General features: G+C 36.6%; 1 protein-coding gene across 2 annotated transcripts in view; it reads left to right on the top strand.

The window, feature by feature from the left end:
- Positions 1 to 20,830, top strand: part of cntnap5a (contactin associated protein family member 5a) — a 448,552-nt gene that overhangs the window by 135,310 nt on the left and 292,412 nt on the right. For both annotated transcript variants that reach the window (XM_088607188.1, XM_088607189.1), the window contains exon 3: positions 7,025 to 7,218. In XM_088607188.1, the coding sequence (XP_088463314.1) occupies positions 7,025 to 7,218 (194 nt within the window). The remainder of the gene's footprint in view (positions 1 to 7,024; positions 7,219 to 20,830) is intronic.

Consider the following 20,830-nt stretch of genomic DNA (forward strand, 5'->3'; position numbering starts at 1 on the left):
TCACTGCAATTAGATGAGTCTCTAGATGCCTTTGATTTGGCCAATTTGCTCTTTTAAGTTAGATACAAGTTTGAGGGTATGTCCCATGAGGACTTTCTGTTCTGTAAGCCACTACCAACAAGAACTACAGGAAAGCACATATTTCAGCTTCTGAATGAATTTATTTTAGAGAATGGCATCGACTGGATTTGTACAGAGCGACGACAAGCAGACACAGCGGTGTAGTTGCACGAATTAGAGGTTGCTCCAGATGTGAAGTGGATACACTGCAGCATCCACTGCGAGGGCTTGGCCGTCAAGAAAATGCCTGAGGATTTCAAATCTGTTAGACTCTGTTGTGAATCGTATCAAGGCTCCACGAGTGAACCTACATCTGCTTTGCTCGACAAAACAGGCTCACCCCTCTCGCTGAAATGCTGCTTTTTTATTGTTTATTTTTAGTTGTTGTTCCTGTTGTCATTCTGTAAAGTGCTTTGAGAAGCCACCTTAAAAGGCGCTATATCAAATAACGTTTTTTTATTATTATTATATTTATTATATGTGTGTGTGTGTGTGAGTTTGTGTGCATGCTCAAGTTGGTCATTGAGATTTTCTGTGGTTCCTATGAGAATATGAGTTGTAGGTGGTACTTGGATGCTTTGGTTTGATCAGGGGTGGTACTTGGTCCAAAAAGTTTGAGAACCACTGATCTAAGCCACTGAAAAATCCACTTAAAATTGTCTACAGAGTGTATTTGACCCCTCAGAAGTTCCTACTATCATGTCTAGCTTAGGGGACAAATACACTCACTCACTTTGAGTGTACACTCAAAATACACTGATTGTTGTCTGGGGGACACTTTAAATAAAGCATAATATATGAGTATTTAAAAAATAAGTTCTAAAAACAGGTTTCGTTTTCTATGTACATTATTCTATGTAAGGATGTTTTTAGTTGGTATTCTTTCTGAATGACGTTTCCAATATGTTTCCAATATGGAATGCAGTGGCAGAGTTAGATTGCAATTAAAAAGATGCTGATGGTGTTTTGGGAGACTCCACATTACCTTCAGCTCAAAATGAAACGCTTGGAGTTTGTAATTTAGGGCGCTCTGGATGGGTTAAACTTTAATGCAGGAAAAATGTATTTCCCAGAAGCTACAGTATACTGATTCTTATGGAAGCCTGTTTCTGCCAGGGAGTAATAAAGCACACACACTTTTTCATTTACAAAAAGTAACGCCACACTCTCTTGTTTAAAGCACCATGTCTCTTCCCGTTAAAAGGAGGAGACACTTTACACTTTAACTCTTCAGTTCACAGAGAAATTTCACCAGAGCCTCTTATCTTCTTGTGTCTAATTTTTAGTTTAGCAGGATTCAAGCAGGATTCGCAATACGCTCCTGCTTTGTTTAGTGATAGTATAAAACATAAATCTAAATGGAGAGAAAGCTATGCTGAAAGTTGATTTAGATACTTAGAAGACAAAGATAACGATTTACGTAGCATTGTCAGATTGTCAATCAATAAAAGCATTTAATTAAACACGCGTTTATATTTTAATTTAAAATGGGGCTAATGGGGACTATCTTATTATTTTTCTGTTCTCTCTCTTATTTTCAAAACTCGTTCAGTTGTGGTTCTTTTGGTTTCTGGTTGCTTTCTATTGCAGACGTGCTCCCACTGAGACTTTTTTTTCCTCATAGCACTTTACACTTAGTTTAAACTACTGAGTGAAATAGGTTTAATACGGGTGGGTAGCCGTGTACAGCATGCATAGTCTGCAAAGGAACAAGTAATAGGTTTATTCCATGCTGAAAAGAGAAGAAAGACAACACAATGTTTCAGCCGTTCCAGGGTGCGCTGTTCTGCTTCCTATAGTGATATATGGGTTTTTCGCACGAAGTCGTATTTCTAGCGTTGTGAACTTGTGTACACAGCGGTCCCCCCGAGTTCTAGTAATTACGCATCGATGAAAAAACGGAGGTTTAAAAAGAGAATTAGCTCACTGATAGTTTTATGTGTAGGCTGTGAAAATTTTCACAAGTCAAGGTCTTTAAAATGCATTTGGTTTGAAGGCTTTCTGTGTTTCCCTTCCAAAGATATGGACAGAAGAATATTGAGTATGGTAAAAAAAAATGGCTAATACTAATACTCTTTTTTTTAAACCTCCAGTTTTTCATCGATGCATAATTATGCACTAACTGGAACCCGGGGGAACCGCTGTGTACACACGTTCACAACGCAAGAAATACTGCTCAATATGGCTTAGTGCGAAAAACCTGTATATCACCATAGGAAGCAAATCAGCGTAGCCTCCAATTACCCAGACCACAAAACAAAGGAATAAAGCTTTGTTTGATTTCTGAAACCCTTTCTTTATGTCATGTTTTCATTCAAACTATATACACAATACTACTGACAGCAGGAAAATTCCTATACTTTACTCAGCTGTGTCTTAAAACCAGCACCCATGGTGTTCAAACCGATTTTTTTTTACACAGAAGACTGAAACAGCTTCACGTTGTGAATCTGTTTTTCTAAGAAAACGTGAGTGGGGGAGGTGAACTTGTCCTTATTCTACTTTGAAAATACCTATGAAACTGGTACCAGCACCTGGCGGATGTACATTAATGTAGGGCTTTCAGGCTCACGTGGATTTGCACCCTACAGTACAGCCTGTGGTACCGCTGTGTACATATAGTACAAACATGTTGTGATATTTAGAAATATAAAAAATGTCAATATAATGCCAATAATATTTGCTATTTTAGTTTTTCAAAGAAATTTTTATTTGTTAAAAGAATACAGATGGCGACAGCTGGGTTTGAACACTCAACCTCAGGGTTACAAGTCAGTTACTTAAGCGATGATGCCACTGAGGCAGTCGTTTGACAACTACATATCCATTGAAAGTCTTATACTACTGTTTGTGCAACAGTACATGAATATAGTTACTGCTATTAATTTCTTTAGATATGCGATTCCATATTATATTCCCTATGAATCAAATTCTAAAAGTATGCTTCTGTTTACTCCGATATCGAGCATATTCACAGAAAAGCTTAAAACTATCACTTTTTTCACAAAGTACTGTATACTGTATAAACGTACAGTAACATGGTCAGAAGGAGCAAGGGGCACGTACATTTTTTTCTGAAATAACCACATGTAATACTTTGATGCTTAAAAGGTTTAGGGAGAAATGAAATACTGGTGTGTATTTTTTCTTTAAAATACCAAGACCAGCCATATACAGTACAGTTTACATATAGTAATATGTTTATGTTCCTAAATTAATATATTTTATGAGCATGTGAAAGGCATGGTGAATCGGAGATTCTCAAGAATTACTTTGTATGATGGGAAACAAATGCGTGATTGGATCAACGAAATGCTATCTGAATACTGTACTTACAGTACATCTCTTAAAGTAACAGCCAAAAAAACACATCAACAGGAAGATTAAAAAGCAAAAACTGTTTAAAAATAACCAATAAATGCATCAGAAAGCATAGTAGAAAACTCTATAATTATAAAGGAATATAATTCCTTAATAAAGAGTGATTAATGGGAAGCAGTTATTAAACATTGTCACCTATTGCATATTCAAAAATTCATATTCAAGGATGGCTTCAAGCAAATGTTTTAAAATAATACTCAGCAGATTACAACAGCAACTAATATTCTGAGAAAAACTGGGATAAATTGGTTCAGAACATACTATCTGCACTTAGCGGATCATGAAGTATGAGAATTAAATGTTGCTGACATTCGGGATCAGGAGCTCTTCATTTTCATAGAATGTGTTCATCTCTTCTGGGAAAAAATAGATTCTGTTTAATGAAGAAGATATTTGCACAGATGATATAGGGTTTACTTGATTCTCTGCTTTAACATCTGTGATTTAAATCCTTGAATCCACACCGTCATTGGCAACATCTGTGGTGAGGCTTAGAAATGATGAAGATCTCATGCCCCCCTCCCATAAAGATCAGGGCTCCACAGTCTCCTGCTGTATCGCACATCAGTTTCTTGTATGTCTGATAATAGTGTAACTGTTGAAGCAGACACATACTGTAGATCACAGGTCTCTGCCTGAGAAACAAGCTTTAGTGTTAGTAAATGATAAAATGGTCCGGCCTGACAGATAAGACTAGAACTTAATTTTCAAACTGTTGCACAGACATATCTACCATAGATACATTGGGTATGAGATTTATATTCCCTGTATAGTATTACAACATTATTTGGTGTGAGTCCCCCAACATTTTAAAGGCCACTACTGAATAAATCTTCTATAGATCACAAAAGAACAGCAAAAGAACAATTTCAAATTTCAAATCCTATGATTATTGTCCTGATCAAGCTAGAAATTAGGTATATGCAAGAATTCAGTTTACATTTCATTCAAAGCACAACACTACACAAATGCCTTTATGGAAGAATATTCTGCTTTCATCACCATTAATGAGTTATTTAATGAATAACAATAATAATTTACACTTTTACAATATTATTACTAAAGTATATTATTACTTTACTACGGATTGAGCCATTCAGAATGCGTGTTACAACCCATTAATGAGGGCCTGCGCTTTGCTTCACTGTTCCGTGACGCTCATCATTGTGATTCACTGGCCTAATTGATAGGTGGCACTTGTGGTGCATTAGATGTTAGTGAAAGCATAACAAACTCTCTATAACAAAAAGTTTACTTTTTTAATCCACTTAATATGGAATATTAACATGGAGTCATGTAACCGAAGGGAAATATTGAAAATACCTAAAAATAAAAATATCTGAATATCATTAACAATATGGCCAGCAGCCATATCACTCTGCAACTCACAACTGGCAACCCACCGATGCTAAGCAGGTGCGAGCCTAGTCAGTACCTGGATGGGACACCACCTGGGAAACAGTTGCTGCTGGAATAGGTGTTAGTGGGGCCAGGAGGGGGCACTAATCCCCCGGTATAGTGACAGGGAAACTATACTGTAAACAGGTGCCGTCCTTCAGATGAGACATAAAACCGAGATCCTGACTCTCTGTGGTCATTAAAAATCCCAGGGCATTTCTCGAAAAGAGTAGGGGTGTAACCAATCATGGCCTCCTAATAATCCCCATCTATGAATTGGCTTCCTTACTCTGCTCTCCTCCCCACTGATAGCTGATGTGTGGTGAGTGTTCTGGTGCAATATGGCTGCCGTCACATCATCCAGGTGGATGCTGCACATTGGTGGTGCTGGAGGGGAGTCCCCATTACCTGTTAAGTGCGTTGAATGGGTGTCCAGAAAAGTGCTATATAAGTGTAAGCAATTAATTATTATTATTATTATTCATTTATTAATACAAATATATTTATTTATATTATTATATTGGTCATGATAGTGTATTCCACTTTCTTCATTAGCATCTTCATCTAATTTAAGTTGGCCACATGTGGCCACATGTGTCTTGACATGCTTACTTTAACTGCATTGTCATGATTGTTGCTATGGAAAATGAAAAGCTTGTCCTAAAAAATCATTCAAATCATTTGAACATTTGGATCAAGGATTGCTGACAAATGTCCTAGTTGTACGTTTAAGATTTAAAGGTTTTCTGTAATAATTAAGTCAATAGATGTGTACATGGTATTTTGATATCATTATTAATTCTACATAATATTTATATTGAATGAGCCGACAAAGTTTGAGTAGGTAGTTGTGTCAGCATGCTTATGCTGCAAAGAAGAGTTGTATTCCCTCCTGAAAGCAAAAGAAGTTGTGGAATCTTCTTCAGGTGTGTATGAGCAAACGTGTGAACACTGACAAAAGGAGGATTAAAACAGTTCTGCAGGCCAGATCAGACCAACAATCTCCATCTGTTTAATGTCACAACATTTTGGCACAAAGTGGCGTTAAAACACAACAAATGTAATGACTGGGCTGGTACTAATTCCTGTCCTGCTGCTTTGCTCTGACAACAGCAACATTCCCAAGAGCAGTCAAGCTGTCATTCAAACTAGGTCAGGACGTCTTTCAATTAAACCTTCAATCTTTCAATCAGGCTCCTGATCTAGTTCCCAAACACACTAATCACCTCTCTAATTAAGTCTGTTCAGAACCCCGAATCTCTGCTCCGTCATTAGAGCTAAACCTTACGAACCTAGTGATCACATTCCTTTAATAGTCAAGGTTATAACTTTATTTTCTTATCTTAAAACTGCATTGACTCATAAGCCTCTCTTTTCTTTATTTCGGCTGGGAACTGTACACACATTTTTTTTAATTTTCTTTTCCCTCACCTATTACTTTAGCCCAACTTCTAATCATCAGCCTGTATTTGATCCTTTATTAACTCCCTGATCCTCCAGACAACCTCTAAAAGTGCTCTTGGCTTTGACTATACCTCATTCTGCAGCGTTACAACAAACATATTGTAGAACCAAATAAAAAATGTTTGCGTCTCCCTTGAACACTGGTAAGCACATAAAAAAATATTTTCTAGGTTACACATTTTCTCCCATTTCACCCACAACATTTACCCATTAACTCCCTTTCCTAACAATGGGCATTCCATCACTGGAGATGATGTCAAGATGGTCCAATTTAAAATGATCAGGTTTGCGTTACAAGGAAGGTCTTGCTGCTTATCAAAGCAGCCCATTTCAGTCACAATCTCAAAGGCTAGAATCAGCAGAGCTAGGCTGTGCCAGAATTATTATCTGTTGAAGAAACACAAAGATTATTATAAATCTGTCTTAACAATTAATTTAGTAACAATAATTAATTAACAATTAATTATAATTCATTATAATTATTGATACAAGATTGGAAACTGGATTAATATAATGGAAAAAGAAAAGAAAACATGTTTTTAGTTTTTTTTCTGGGTGTATGTAAAAAAGTGTCCACTGTCCATCTGTGTGACTTTTGCTTATTTCATTTTCATTGTTTTTCATTGAGAGTACTGCTGGATTACCTGCATGTAACTTTACACAGTTTTCGGCATGCTTGAAAAAAGTCTGATAATGCCTTGTCTGTTCCCCTTTATTTCAGGGGCGGGTGGATGGTCCCCTCTCATCTCAAATGAGCATCAATGGCTACAAGTGGATCTGAGAGACAGAGTAGAGATTACTGCCATAGCCACACAAGGTCGCTATGGCAGCTCAGACTGGATCACCAGCTACCTCCTTCTGTTCAGTGACATGGGAAGAACCTGGAAACAGTACCAACAGGAAGATATCATTTGGGTAAATACTGTATATCTGATATTCACTAGGTTAACCACAAATATTTCTCTAACAAATTGTTAGCGATGAAGAAGTTTAGAGAGCAAGGTTTAACATGGTTTAAATTCACTGAGGTGAGCATGTTGTAGAAAGTGCAGCCTCCAAGAAACCTAGAAAGTGCAGGATTCTCCCATGTCAATGGTCCTAGTCTTATTTTTTACATAGTAGAGTTTGCTGCTATCTAGGGAATGGTATTGTGCATGCTCTGAACTCATATGTAACTGTGATGGAATCATGGAAGAACATAATGCACTCATCATGTATGCACTCAAGTTGTAACATCACCATTCCTCACATTTCTGTGATTCCGGTTACAGTAATTGCCTGCTATTGGTACATTTTTATTTTTATGTATTTAGTTTTGCATACTTTTAAACATTTAGGTTTAAGCACTTAATTACCTGGTTTTTTGGCATTTAGACTTTCCCTCTGGTGTTAATATTGACTTCAGTGGATCCCCCTCCCTCCCATTCTAATTTAAAAGCCTTTCAATGTCTTTGTGGACCCTTGTGCAAAGATGACTCATCCCCACCCTACTTAAATGTAATCCATCTTTTTGGTATTGATAGGCTATGCCATTGAATAGTTTCAAATGACCAGGAAAGGTGAAGCCTTATTCAGTACACTATGTCCTCACCAAAACAGTTGGAGTTGTCTTTGTATGGTGCAGGTGGAGTTTCTTGCCAAGATGTTTGAATTTGTTGCAGTTCAAAACTGTGTTGTTTATGCCAGTGTCATTATTCCCTACATGTAGAATTACAAGGTTGCCACCTGCCTTTGCTGTATCCTCAGCTCCTGTGAGTCACTATACTGTTGACACCTCAGAATGTATGATGTATGTCAGATGCAGTGTTCCTGAGAATAGTGGCTGCATTTGAGTCACTTTTTTCCTGTCTAGATTGCAGATATCACAGTCTCTACAGATGTAGTGTGGGCATTTTTGTAGGGAAAATTATGTTAAATGCAGAGCAGTTGAATCCCCTTTTTTCTCACAATCCTCAAATCATTTGTTTCATGGCATTGGGTATAGTTGAATTAGTCTTTGTTATAAAGAGAAACCTGAATGTTATGTTTTTTTTTTTCTTTTCATACATAAAAACATACAAAGAATTCTTCTAAAATAACAGTTACAGAGTATAGATGTGTTTGTGTATCTGTGATGGAATCATGGCAGAACCACATTATACTGTGGTGTTCCAAAAAAAATCATGCCTTGATATTAAATTCTTAAGGTAGTCCTCCTGCTTTCTGCAACATTAAATACTTTTCAGTATGTGAAATATGCATAAATATGCATATTCAATGTGAATATGCATATTTGTTTTTATTTTTACGGTGTGTGACCTGTGATAGACTGTTGTCCCATCCAGGGTGTACCTCACCTTGTGGCCTTGCTTACTGGGATAGTCTCCAGCTCCCCTGCAACCCTGAACTGGAGGAAGAGGTTAGAAAGTGGATGGGTGGATGATGGCCAAGTCATAGTCCAAAAACCCCATAGAAATGTTGTAACAGGACTTGAAATGAGCTGTACATGTAAGGCACTCCTCAAGTGTCACAGTGTTGAAGGAGTTTTGTAACAAGGTTTGGGGCAAGATTCCTCAAAAAAATTATTAAGAAATGTCTAATTGCAGTTATTGCTGCTTAAGAGACACTGAAGCCACATACTAGATACTAAAGGTTCACAGTCTTTGTCACACATAGATATTGAATGCTGAAGCATTCAAGGATGAATCAATGTTGAAAGAGTGTCATGTTTTGTGACATTTGTTTGATCAGATTAAGTTTCTTATTAACACTTAGATTAACATCTAATACAATTTTAAATTTCATTATGTGAAATATGTGAAAATTCTAAGGGGTTCAAAAACATGTTTTAACACTGTTCATAATTGCTCTATTATATTAGTAGACATCATTCTTTTTTTATCTGTAATTGGGAAACCACAGGAAAGGAAAATCTTTACAGGACTGGCCTAAACCTATGAACATAAAGCAGATGAGTATATTTATTTGACTGGTCAAAATAATAATGGTGTTATTATCATTTCTTCATTCACCACCTTACTGCTTAAGCAAATCATTTGACTGAACTGATTGGGAAAAAGTAACATTTGATGGTCTGCAGGACTCAAGAAACACATAGTGATCCAGACAGATGCATCAGTAATAGTTTTTTTCTTTTCCTATTTCAACAAAACAAGAAGGAACATCCATTTTTGTATCTAATATAGTTCCAACAATACAAGAAGGAACATCCATTTATGTATCTAATATAAAAATTGCTATAGAGAGAAGAAAAATCTGCAATATGTAGAGAAAGAGTGATTAGCTGTAAAGTGGGCCATAGATACACTGAAATATTATTTAAGGGTATGCAAGTTCACCCTTACCGTTTCACCTCTCTAATTCAGGGTCCATAACAAGGAGATCAGCATGTGAATTGCGAAATAGTTTTCACAGTATTTTCATATTTTACTCTTTTTTGTCCATTGTTCAGAATAAAAGCAAAAAAGTACTAATATTTTGTCAAAAAAGCATTTTCTCTGGGCTTCTGGCACTCCTCACTTTGAGTTGGAGGGGAGCATGTATAACACAAAAAGTGGTTGTGTGGTGGGGAGTGTATTTGCCACAATAATTCTACCCCCTTTCAAGCTTGGTTATTCAGGTCTGAACAGTGGCTAACCATGCATATGTACATTAAAGTGGAGAGTGGCAGCTGCTTCTTCTCACAGTAACAATATCATGATTACGTGTTTTTGTTTGAGCCTGTCATGGTGATGTAATCCTCAGGAACTGGAAAGACATTGCAAACCCAATGGGTCACATACCATGGCCACATGCAATATCTCCAGTCTTCTAGTTCACCAGATTTGTTGTCTGCCTGTGTGCTGTGCTTTTCTTGTATGTGGGAGGGGGTGAAGGTGAAGATACGTGAGGGGTGATGATTGAATCCTGACTATGAATGCACTGCACATGCAACATTGTTGATGTGACTTGTATCACTGAGACTGCTAATTATTTACCACTATGATGCATGTGGAATTTGATGTGATAAGTGAATAACGTAACAGGATTAATGCATTCTAAAAATAGCTTTAAAAACACTTCCTTGATATTCATTAGTTATGTTTATTAATTAACAAATAAGAGACACTCATCTGATCTCGAGATGACAATAAGGAAAGTCAAATAAATATATTGGATTATATGTATATACGAAAAGTAAGTTCCCTGACTAAACGGTGTTCTTGTTTTACAGTATACTTCCTCTTATTCTATACTGTTATATTACTGATTTTGTTTATTGTATGGCTTAGGATGAATGTTTCAGTTTGTGGTTGTTCAATCAGTAAAGATTTTAGTTGATTTTTGACAGTATATAACAAATGTTGATGGCTTAACATCTTAAACATTTTTCTGGCATTTACTGTATAAGCAATATAAGCACTATAAAACCTATTTGGTATCATTAAATTAAATTACATGGTGAAACATCAGTATTTTCATTAAATATATTTCATTCACAACTTTTAATTTTTAAAATTTAAAATTTAAACTTTTAAATTTCAGTTTTGTTTTTTGTTTTTACATTTGAGATTTGACTCTTTGATTTCATTTGAGATATTGACTAGCAGTGACAGAAACTGAATAACTTCAGGCATCCCTTGTGGGCAGGTTATGAGAAAAAGTAATCCAAGAATATCTGCCAAGGAACTAAAGATGAACATTTTCTGGTAGAAGTGGAATGGTCATTGCTTAATGTCTCTGGCAGTTGTAAGGGCAAAAAAGCCATTTTAATGGGTTTCTAAAACAATAACAACCCTAAACATGAAATGAATAATTATTTTCTCTATATACAATAATCATTTTAACTAAGTGTTTTTCCTTTCAGTGATTTCAATTAATCTAATTACATAGATTAGTCTATTAATTGAAATTCTCCTGAGTTATAAAAAGAATATTATAGTACCACTGTGAAAAAACCTGGTAATTGACATGCACTTTGGGTAAAGAAATTATTTTGTGTAAAAATCATTGAAAACTTGATTATAAAATGTGACCTTCTAAAAAGTTTCTTTCTAATATGATTAGCATGAAACAGTCACCTGCTGGGCAATTCAGTAATGCCTGCTTTATTAATTGTAGTGCATATTCCAAATAAAGTGTATAAGCTAAACTAAGGTGCTATGACTTGTAAGTAAACTCAGGGCAGGGTCATTAACGATAGGTATTTTTGTAATGATCTTCTTAAATTACTCAAAATAGACCTAACCAAGTCAGCTGGCCTATTGAAAGAAGGACCCTATCCAACTATCAAGAAACATGTGAGCACAATCAGGAAGAACAATATATAAAGGACCCGGAAGGACTCAGGAATGTAGAAGCCAGTAGGTGGATGCAAGTAGTAGCAAGTTTTGTGTGAATAGAGTAATTGATGTTTAATTTGAATTTAAGGAATAATGAATTGGAAGGGAACAGACAACGATTTACGGATTGTGAGTTTTGCACAAATACTTGAATGCTCTTAAACGGCTACTGGCGAGAACAGAAACGGACATTGGTTTATGGTTTACGGATTCTGAATTGGATACAAAGAAGAAGAAAAAGGAATAAAAGGACATTTATAGTTATAGTGTGAGTCGTTTTATTTGCCTTTTGATTATACTTTTCAATCCCCCTGTGACACCACAGACTGAAACCAAATTTCCTCTAAACTGTGCACATTAAAGCGCCATAAAACAAAATCAGTGAAAGGATTTAATGAGGTTTCTTTACCCATTTAATGAAAGTGGAATAACAGGTACAACAAAAAAAGCTCTACAACACTGCATGTTTGTCCAAAAATATGTTTAACAAACAAAATTACAACAATAGACCACAATTATGTATTCAGTATAATCAATATAATCAGAAAATGTATTCCATTTACCTAATAACTAACTACTGAGAAACATTACCAACAATAAATATGTTTCTGCTAATAGTTTTTGATAATAGACAGATGCATGTAATATTGCATTATTTGACATTTGGATTCACCCTTTGAGGTTTTCTGTTTTAAACTCTTTTCCTCTGATTCACTCAAGGAGAGCTGGTGATGAGCTCTTGCAATACAGCTCATTGCTCACAGACTATTTGTCAGGCTGGGCCAGATCCAAGCCGTGACTTTCTGGCATCACAACTTGTGAGGTACTGGCCACAGGCCAGAGGAGGATTTATTAGTTTTATTATTACATTACATCTTTTCAAGAACAAGTAGTATGAAAAGTACAGTGGGTGGGAAACATTGCATGCATAATGTACCTATCCTATGTCCTATAGTTATTCAAGATGATGGCATTAGAGATTTAGATAGGGAAACCACAAGCAAGATAAGGTCAATTTTCTACTCTGAAATAAGAAATTGTTTGTCAGATAGTAGTTGTTACAACCATTAATTTTATTTTGTATACTTTATACAAAATTAAATTGCATTTTGTTTCACTGATTGTCAACTCTTAAATTAGTTTGGAAATCAGCATAGGAAATAGTTGTAGGAAGATCTGAAAAGGCGTTAATTGTTGTCAGGAAAGCTACATTAATTTAAGCTGCTGTAAAGAAACAGCACAGCTGCTTCTCATCTACAAAATATAGATCTCAGCCTGAAATTGTACCAAATATCAAAAAAAGTGTTTAAATCAGTAGTATGTAGTTCATGCAGCAAGTGGATAATTTGGGAAGCACTACAAAACTAAATCTGTGTTCTACAAAATTCAGATTAATAAACTGGAGACAGAAATAAAGGCATTATGCCAGTAGCCATATCACCCTGTAACTCATAGCTGGCAGCCTACCAAAGCTAAGCGAGAGAGAGAGAGCATTTTATTAGCCATATACAATTTTTTGCATTAGGAATAATTCCTGTCTTTTCACCTACCCCAGCTTGCTCTCCATGAGAGGAGAGAGAAGCTTGGGGTCAGAGCACAGGGTTATCCATTTATACGGCACCCCTGGAGCAGTTGAGGTTAAGGACCTTGCTCAGGGGCCCAATGGAATAGGATTCCTCTGCCAGCCAAGGGATTTGAACCAGCAACCTTCCAGCCACAGGCGCAGGCGCAGATCCTTAGCCACAGAACCACTGCTCTGCCCCCAGGCTAACACCCCGCAGGTGTAATAATCCCCATCTATGAATTGGCTTCATTACTCTGTTTTCCTCCCCACTTAGAGCTGATGTGTGGTGAGTGTTCTGGTGCACTATGGCTGCCGTCGCATCATCCAGGTGGATGCTGCATATTTGTGGTGGTGGAGGGGAGTCCCCATTACCCGTAAAGCACTTTGAGTGGAGTGTCCAGAAAAGTGCTATATAATTATAAGCAATTATTATTATTATTATTATTATTAGTATTATTATTATTATTATTATTATAGGGCTCCAAAAAATTAATGAACTCACACAAGCAACATGATCAAACCAAAGCATCCAAGTACCACCTACAAGTCATCTTCTCATAGGAACCCCAGAAAATCTCAATGACCAACATGAGCGTGTGCGCACACACTCACATAAAATAAATATAATAATAATAATAATAATAATAATAATAATAATAATAATAATAATTAAAAACTTGTAAACTTTCATATAGCACTGTGAAAGGTGGCTTCTCAAAACGCTTTACGGAATTACAACAGGAACAACAATTAAAAATTAACAATAAAAAAGCACTGCAAAGGAACAAGAAATAGGTTTATTCCATGCTCAAAAGAGAGGAGTGAAAACACAATGTTTCGGCTCTGAAGCCTTCTTCAGGTGTAATAAAAAAGCACCATTTCAGTGAGAGGGGTGAGCCTGTTTAGTCAAGCAAAGCAGATGTGAATTCATTGGTCGAGCCTTGATGCAATTCAAAACTTTGACAACGAAGTCTAACAGATTTTAAATTCTCAGGCATTTTCTTGACAGCCAAGGCCTTGTGGTGGATGCTGCAGTGTGTCCACTTCATATCTGGAGCAACCTCTCTAATTAGTGCAGCTACACAGCTGTGTCGGTTTGTCATCACTCTAGCACCATCTCTATAAACTCAGACGCATTTTTTCCAGTCTATCCCATTCTCTTCGATGAATTCATTCAGAAGCTGAAATATGTGCTCTCTTGTAGTACTTGTTGGTATCGGCTTACAGAGCAGAAAGTCCTCATGGGACATGACCTCAAACTCATATCTAATGTAAACGAGCAAATTGTTCAAATCAACGACATCTACAGACTCATCTAATTGCAGTGAAAAGCATCAGCTCATCTCAATGCGCTCTATCAATGTACTTTTGACATCATCTGCCATATCAATAATTATACAAGTGACTGTGTCATTCGAAAGGGGCAGCAGGTCAAGCTGTTTAGCAGCTTGTTCTCCACACATAATATGTGTCAGCTCTTTTGCTAACGGTAAACGAAGTTCTTCACAAATATTTTGTGGCTTACCTGCTTAAGCAATCCACAAGCTTGCATTTTTTCCCATTTCCGAGTCCACTTCTGAGTTCATCTCAGAAGTTAAAAGAAGTTTTTGTTTCATGCCCTTGGGAGCAAAACAGTTTGCCATGTTAACAGATCAGTTAGGAAATATATTAAAAAAAACTATAAAATAATCAAAAAACAATTGAATTTTAACATGAATTGAAAGAACATGTAAATAAGGATATTAGAAAGGCCAAAAGAAAAACTGTAAGTATATTGCAGTGGAAGCGACACATACATAATTAAACGTTATTTCAGTACTAAATAGCAAAGGTACCTTCAAGAATTAAGTAAAATATATCCAAGACAATAATTTAAAAACTTCCAGACAATGAAAGGGAAACAGATGATCTTCTAAATTATGTTCTAAATCAGATCTTCCCTTTGAAGAAAGGTAAACAGAAGACTGAAAATGTACATGGAGATTAAGTACATAAACTTGCACCATTTTTTTAAAACCCTAAAGCCCTGACCAATCAAGAGCCCAACATAATGGCAGCTGCACCACTACATACCAACATTAATGCAAGTCTCCTTTACACAGCATTATTTAATGCTATACTGTCAATAACTTTCTAGTGTAAGACACACAGACATTTGCATTTTGATGTTTTGTTTCTCCCTTCAGCCTCTTATATCTTCACACCTGGCATCATAGAACACAGGTTCAGGTGGAACTCAAATTCTAATATCACACTTCTGCCTCCCCATGATAAAAGCTTACTGGCTGAACACAGCTCCCTGTCAGAACCGTGTGCTGCATAGCATCCTCTTGTGCACTGTGCATACTGCTTCACCGCAGATGGACTCATTTCATATTTGGCATTGCCGGGACCTTATCTTTGCGTTCATCCATGACCAGATCCACTCTTGTCTCTCCAGCCTCAAAGCTCCATTAAAATAAATGGCTAAATTCAGGTTTCCATGTCACCCTACTGTTTTGGTCTCCCAGCATCATCCACCCCCCACCACATTTGCTGACTTGCTGACATTCAATGCATACATGCACCTCAGATACAATATGTAAATCCTGTAGTTGAAACAAACACAAGCACGCATCACACAGATTTTCATTCATTACACACAAGTTCTTCTGGAATGGCACTTATCTTTGTGAATTAATGCAAAAGTACAATGCATGTTATCTCTTTATTCGTCGGCTTGTTTCATCATTATTAGAATTTATTGAATAACTAAAATGTCTTTTATCACACACCTAGTCAGTAGCTAACTGTAATTCTCAATTGCAATTTGGAGGTGGTTATATAAAAAGTAATGAATTTTTGTAGGAGTTTATTTCCTGCAATGAAGATTTTATTTATTTATTTGTTTTCTTTAAAGGCTACAGGTATGTATTATGTCTTTAAGATTTAATTTTTAAGTGATTTGATCATTTCGGTGCATTCTCAAAAATAAAATGTTTAAATATAACTCAAGTACACATCACGAGCCACAAGTTGACACATAACAGGTAAGTAAAACATTTCTGAAAATTGCATATCAATTATAGTTTATGGTTTCCACTGTTATAATATATCCAAGGGGGGTAATTTTTATATGTACTGTATATGTCACGCCCAGTACACCTAGAGGGTGCTCTACTTTCCTCCTGTTCCTATTTCCCTGTGATTATTCATGTGTTTCTGGTGTGTCTTGTTGTGTAGCCTATTTATTTCCTGCTTCTGCTCTGCTACTCGCTTAGCATCGATGTTCGGATGTCCTGAAACCCGCCTAGCACCAGATCGCCACACGTCCGCTACCTGAGGGCATAGGTTTCTATATGGCATTTCCGGAACAGCTGAGCCTGGGCTAACACCTGTCTCGCCGCTATGCATAGGGTCTTTTCGCTCTCCTGCCATTCTACGGTTCATCCCTTCCGACATCTGTGACAGTATAGGTCTTTTAAGAAACTCATCATTATTTGTAATGTGGTATTTTTGGACTTTTATTGCTTTTGGGAGGGTTCCAAATGTTTATCAGGTAGGCACAACTGACTTTATATGTTTCTGGAGCCAGATCCAAAGTGAGCCAGACAGCTCAAATGCTGTACATGAGATGTTAAGCTTCATTAGCTCCACCTGGTGGTTTTACAAGGTGCTTTGAGATGCTATTATCATATTTCAATGAACATGCGGTATGGTGTTGTATATTGTGCCACATCCACCACGTTTTAAGTACCTCACTCATTTTGAATGGTTGGATCTATATCTGTGCAAAGGTATTTGCCACTACTGTTTCCATTTCAACAGTTCATTGGTTGGGGGGGCTTATTAACCCCCTGTTGTATCCATTTGACTGCCACCTAACTTTTAAAATATGAGTTTGTCTGAATGTTCACAGGAGCCATTTTAGGCAGGATGTCCTTTGTTAAAGACCCATAGTCCTTTACATCTTTCCTTTGCGGTGGTGAATCCCCATTTGCAAATTTCTCTCTTCATTCGTCCTCTCATTAATGCATTAATTTTCCCCTCCAACTCCCTGATTCCTACTCCTTGTTAAGTATGATAGGGGAATTCCTTGTATTCCAAAGTTCCTTCTTCGTATCAGACACCAAAGTAGATAATATGACCTTTTGTCCAATCCAGTGAGTGCCACCCCCAGCATTACTCCCTGTTAGATCAGCACTGCACTCCCACATGCTGGACTATTCGGTCCATCACTTGATAGTTATATTATAGTGTAACTAAGCAGCTTACGTATCACAAGTGGATGTTTTGGAAACATTTTTACATTAGTTTCTGTTTTTTTTTTAACTTCTATTGTCTTTGTCGTGGTAATGAGCACTGTAATGTAGCAAGCTGCACCCAGGCGGTTGAAAGCGTGATCAGAGCACTGCTTTCGGATTGTTTCTCGTGTAGCTGAATGCATAAAAATAGTTATAACTTATTGTGAACATGATGTGTCTCTTTCAGGTTTACATCCCAAATTGAGAATTTAAGAAAAAGTTTAAACTGTACTTTTTAGTACACCACCTGGAATTGAACCATCCGTCAGCGTCATTCAACAGGGAACCAGCTGGATGAATTATTATGTGATGGTTTTGTGTTTAAGGATTTCTTCACGGAAATCTTATGTTAAATGAGGGAGGGGGGAAAGGTTATTTTTTACAATTGCCAGTAATCAGAGAACAGCTTATCAACATGATGGGACAACATTTTTTATTTTTATTTTTAAAATCGAAATAAAAAATAAGATACAATGATGTGTTCCTGCCTAACTCAAACATTGCATGACTTTAAAACCCTGTAAAAACCTGATTTAGATAGTTAATAAACCCTTTTTTTTTTCAAAAAACAAGGCTTTTCTTCCTCATGATCAGCTTAGAATATTTGTGTACACTGTAAGATGTTTTCTTTTTAATTAAATGTTTAAAATACTTGAATTTCATAAACGTAACACGTTTCATACAGAAAAACATTATCGTCTCTTCCTGGACAGAACAGCAGGTCTTTTTTCCCAATCAGAGGCTGTGAAAATATCGCACTGCCCACTGTGCTCTGTCAGAGAGGGGGGCGGCACCGAGAGAGTGAGAAGGAACAGCACAGTATGACCTTACTATAGCGTGGAGTGTGAATGGCACCAATCGTGTCTCCATTTACCACTTAGTTATTAAATTAAACAATGTAGATCGTTATCTTTGTCTTTTAAGTCCCTTAATTCACTTTAACCATAGCTTTCTCACCATTTAGATTTATTTTTCATACCATCGTTAAACAAAGCAGGAGCTTATTGTACTTCCTCATGGCATCACACCTGGAAAGATTAGATTGTAATCATTTTTATTTTAAATAAATTTTAGCAAAGTGTCATCTATACAAATGCCACAAAACTATTCTCGATTGTATTTCTGAATTTTATGGCACACTTAGTTCAACATTTAAATACATCTAAATAAGAAAGTCAGGTGTGAACATAAACTATTAGTAATCAATAATATTAAAAGTAACACTAATAAATTGTTGCAAAATATTAATTTACAAATCATTGTTCAAATGTATGTTAAATCTGACTATCAGATAATAGGATAAATACAAAATTAAAAAGAAAAAAGTTTAAAATATAATTTAAAATATTTAGCTAACAACAATAAATAACAATCTTAACTGTTTATAAAAATTAAATATATTAACTAAGGAATCGGATGGCTCAGTGGTTAACATGCCTTTTGTATATTTTTCCATAAATACAACAACAGCACCAGAAGTCTCAGAGGCTTTCAAAATTAAGTTATGCATGGATATCTTTGAACAAGACAGATGACTAAGATATCCATCCATTTTTGATGGTGGCACAGTGATTAGCTTTGCTATCTTGCCCTGCTGATTCCCTAGGTTAAATTCCTGAGGTATTGTATGTTTGAAGTTTGCATATTTTCTCCGGGTTCATGTGGATTTTTTCCAGGTAATCAAATTTCTCTTACAGTCCAAAACATACTGGTAGGTTAATTGGCTTATGGGAATACAGACCCTGGCTTAAGTGTGTGTTTATGTCTGTTTGTCTGCCCGGTGATGGACTGACACTATGTCTAGGGTATATTCTGCCTTGCATCCGTTTCTTGCTGGGATAGACTCCAGCTACTCTGTAAAAGATAAAGAGATTAGAAAATGGATGGAATTTAAAGGCCACTGTTTAGCTACTGTATACACGGTGATAGAAACCCACTTTGAGATGGAAGGATCTCACAGAGGATAAATTATTTTATAGTGCTGGTTTATTTATCAATCGAACTACCTATTTTCTGTGCTTTCCTTATCCTGCTTGATTTATAATTATTCTGAAAATCTCCTTATTGAAATGGGTCATTTATAAATACCTGTTCTCACATCTTGCAACAACTCTGTGACAAAATATACACTGAGCTCAACCTGAAAGCTGCTGAGTCCTTAGTTCATCCTGCGACCAGCATTGAATAAAAAATCCTTTTATATATTTATATATATTTATAAAATATTTATATCTTTATTTAGTAGTTCCATTAGTGACAAAGGCTAAATTACTTTATTGGAAAAATGTATTTAATGTGTTGCAAAAAATGACTTGCTTTAACAAAATATATTTACAAATGCTTTCCCCTGGCAATCTACCTAAATGCCCAACTGTTTGAGAAGCCTTCCATGAAACCATGTTTGCTATTAATTCATATAAGGGCTATTTTACTGAATTGCTCTGTTTTTCATGTGTGCCAATTTTCTGACTCTCTATCCTATCAAATCTTCATAGTCTCCCTACCAGAAATGCACCTAATTATTCAAGCCCCTAACTTTCTGCCAAATCTGCTTCAGGTTCTTTTGTAACACACACCCTTCTGTGATTTGTTTTGTATATCTAAGCTTTTGCAAGTGTTCCTGCATCCCTCTTCTTCACTGTCTGGTCATGGCTTTTTTCTGTTTGGTTGTTTCAAGTGTAAGAGCACCCGGAAGGAAACAAGGGAATGTAGACGCCCTCTCCCGAATGCACTGTTTATTTTTTTCTAGACCGCCAGAGGACGGGGCTGATCTCAGGGGGAGGGAATGTAAGAGGACCAGGGGAAGGGTCATTTATAACTGGTATTTTCATAACGAAACACTGGATATACTAGATATAGACCTAGGCAAGATCGCCGCCAAGGATAACCAGCTGACCCGCTGTTGGAAAAGATCTATGCGGCGAAACAATGAGACACAGGTGAGCTGCGTCAGGAAACAGAATATAAATGCCCCAGAAGCAGTGAGCTGGTGCGGAAGCCGATAAGGTGAAAGCGTTTTGGAGGAAGAGGTTTAGGATTGTGCTGGAAGGAATTAAAGAAAAATGGACTATTGGATACGGTATATGACAAAGATTTACGGATTACGACTTGGATATAGTGCGGATTAGTGTGGACATACGGGCTCGGAAATTTGGATCGTTTAAGGATACTGGCAACAGATTATGGAATGGACTTAGGAAACATACGGACGAAGGACAAAGAAGATCAGTGTGTTGTGAGTTACATCTCTTTTACACCTGTTTTCCCCCAGCGACACCACAATTGGTGAAGGATGCGGGCACTCGCTGCTCGGGTTTGAGAATCAAAGAAAGTACTTTTTTTTTGTTTTTTGTGTGTGT

Source organism: Lepisosteus platostomus, chromosome 14, assembly GCF_059453375.1.
Source record: "Lepisosteus platostomus isolate fLepPlt1 chromosome 14, fLepPlt1.hap1, whole genome shotgun sequence".
NCBI lineage: Eukaryota > Metazoa > Chordata > Actinopteri > Semionotiformes > Lepisosteidae > Lepisosteus > Lepisosteus platostomus.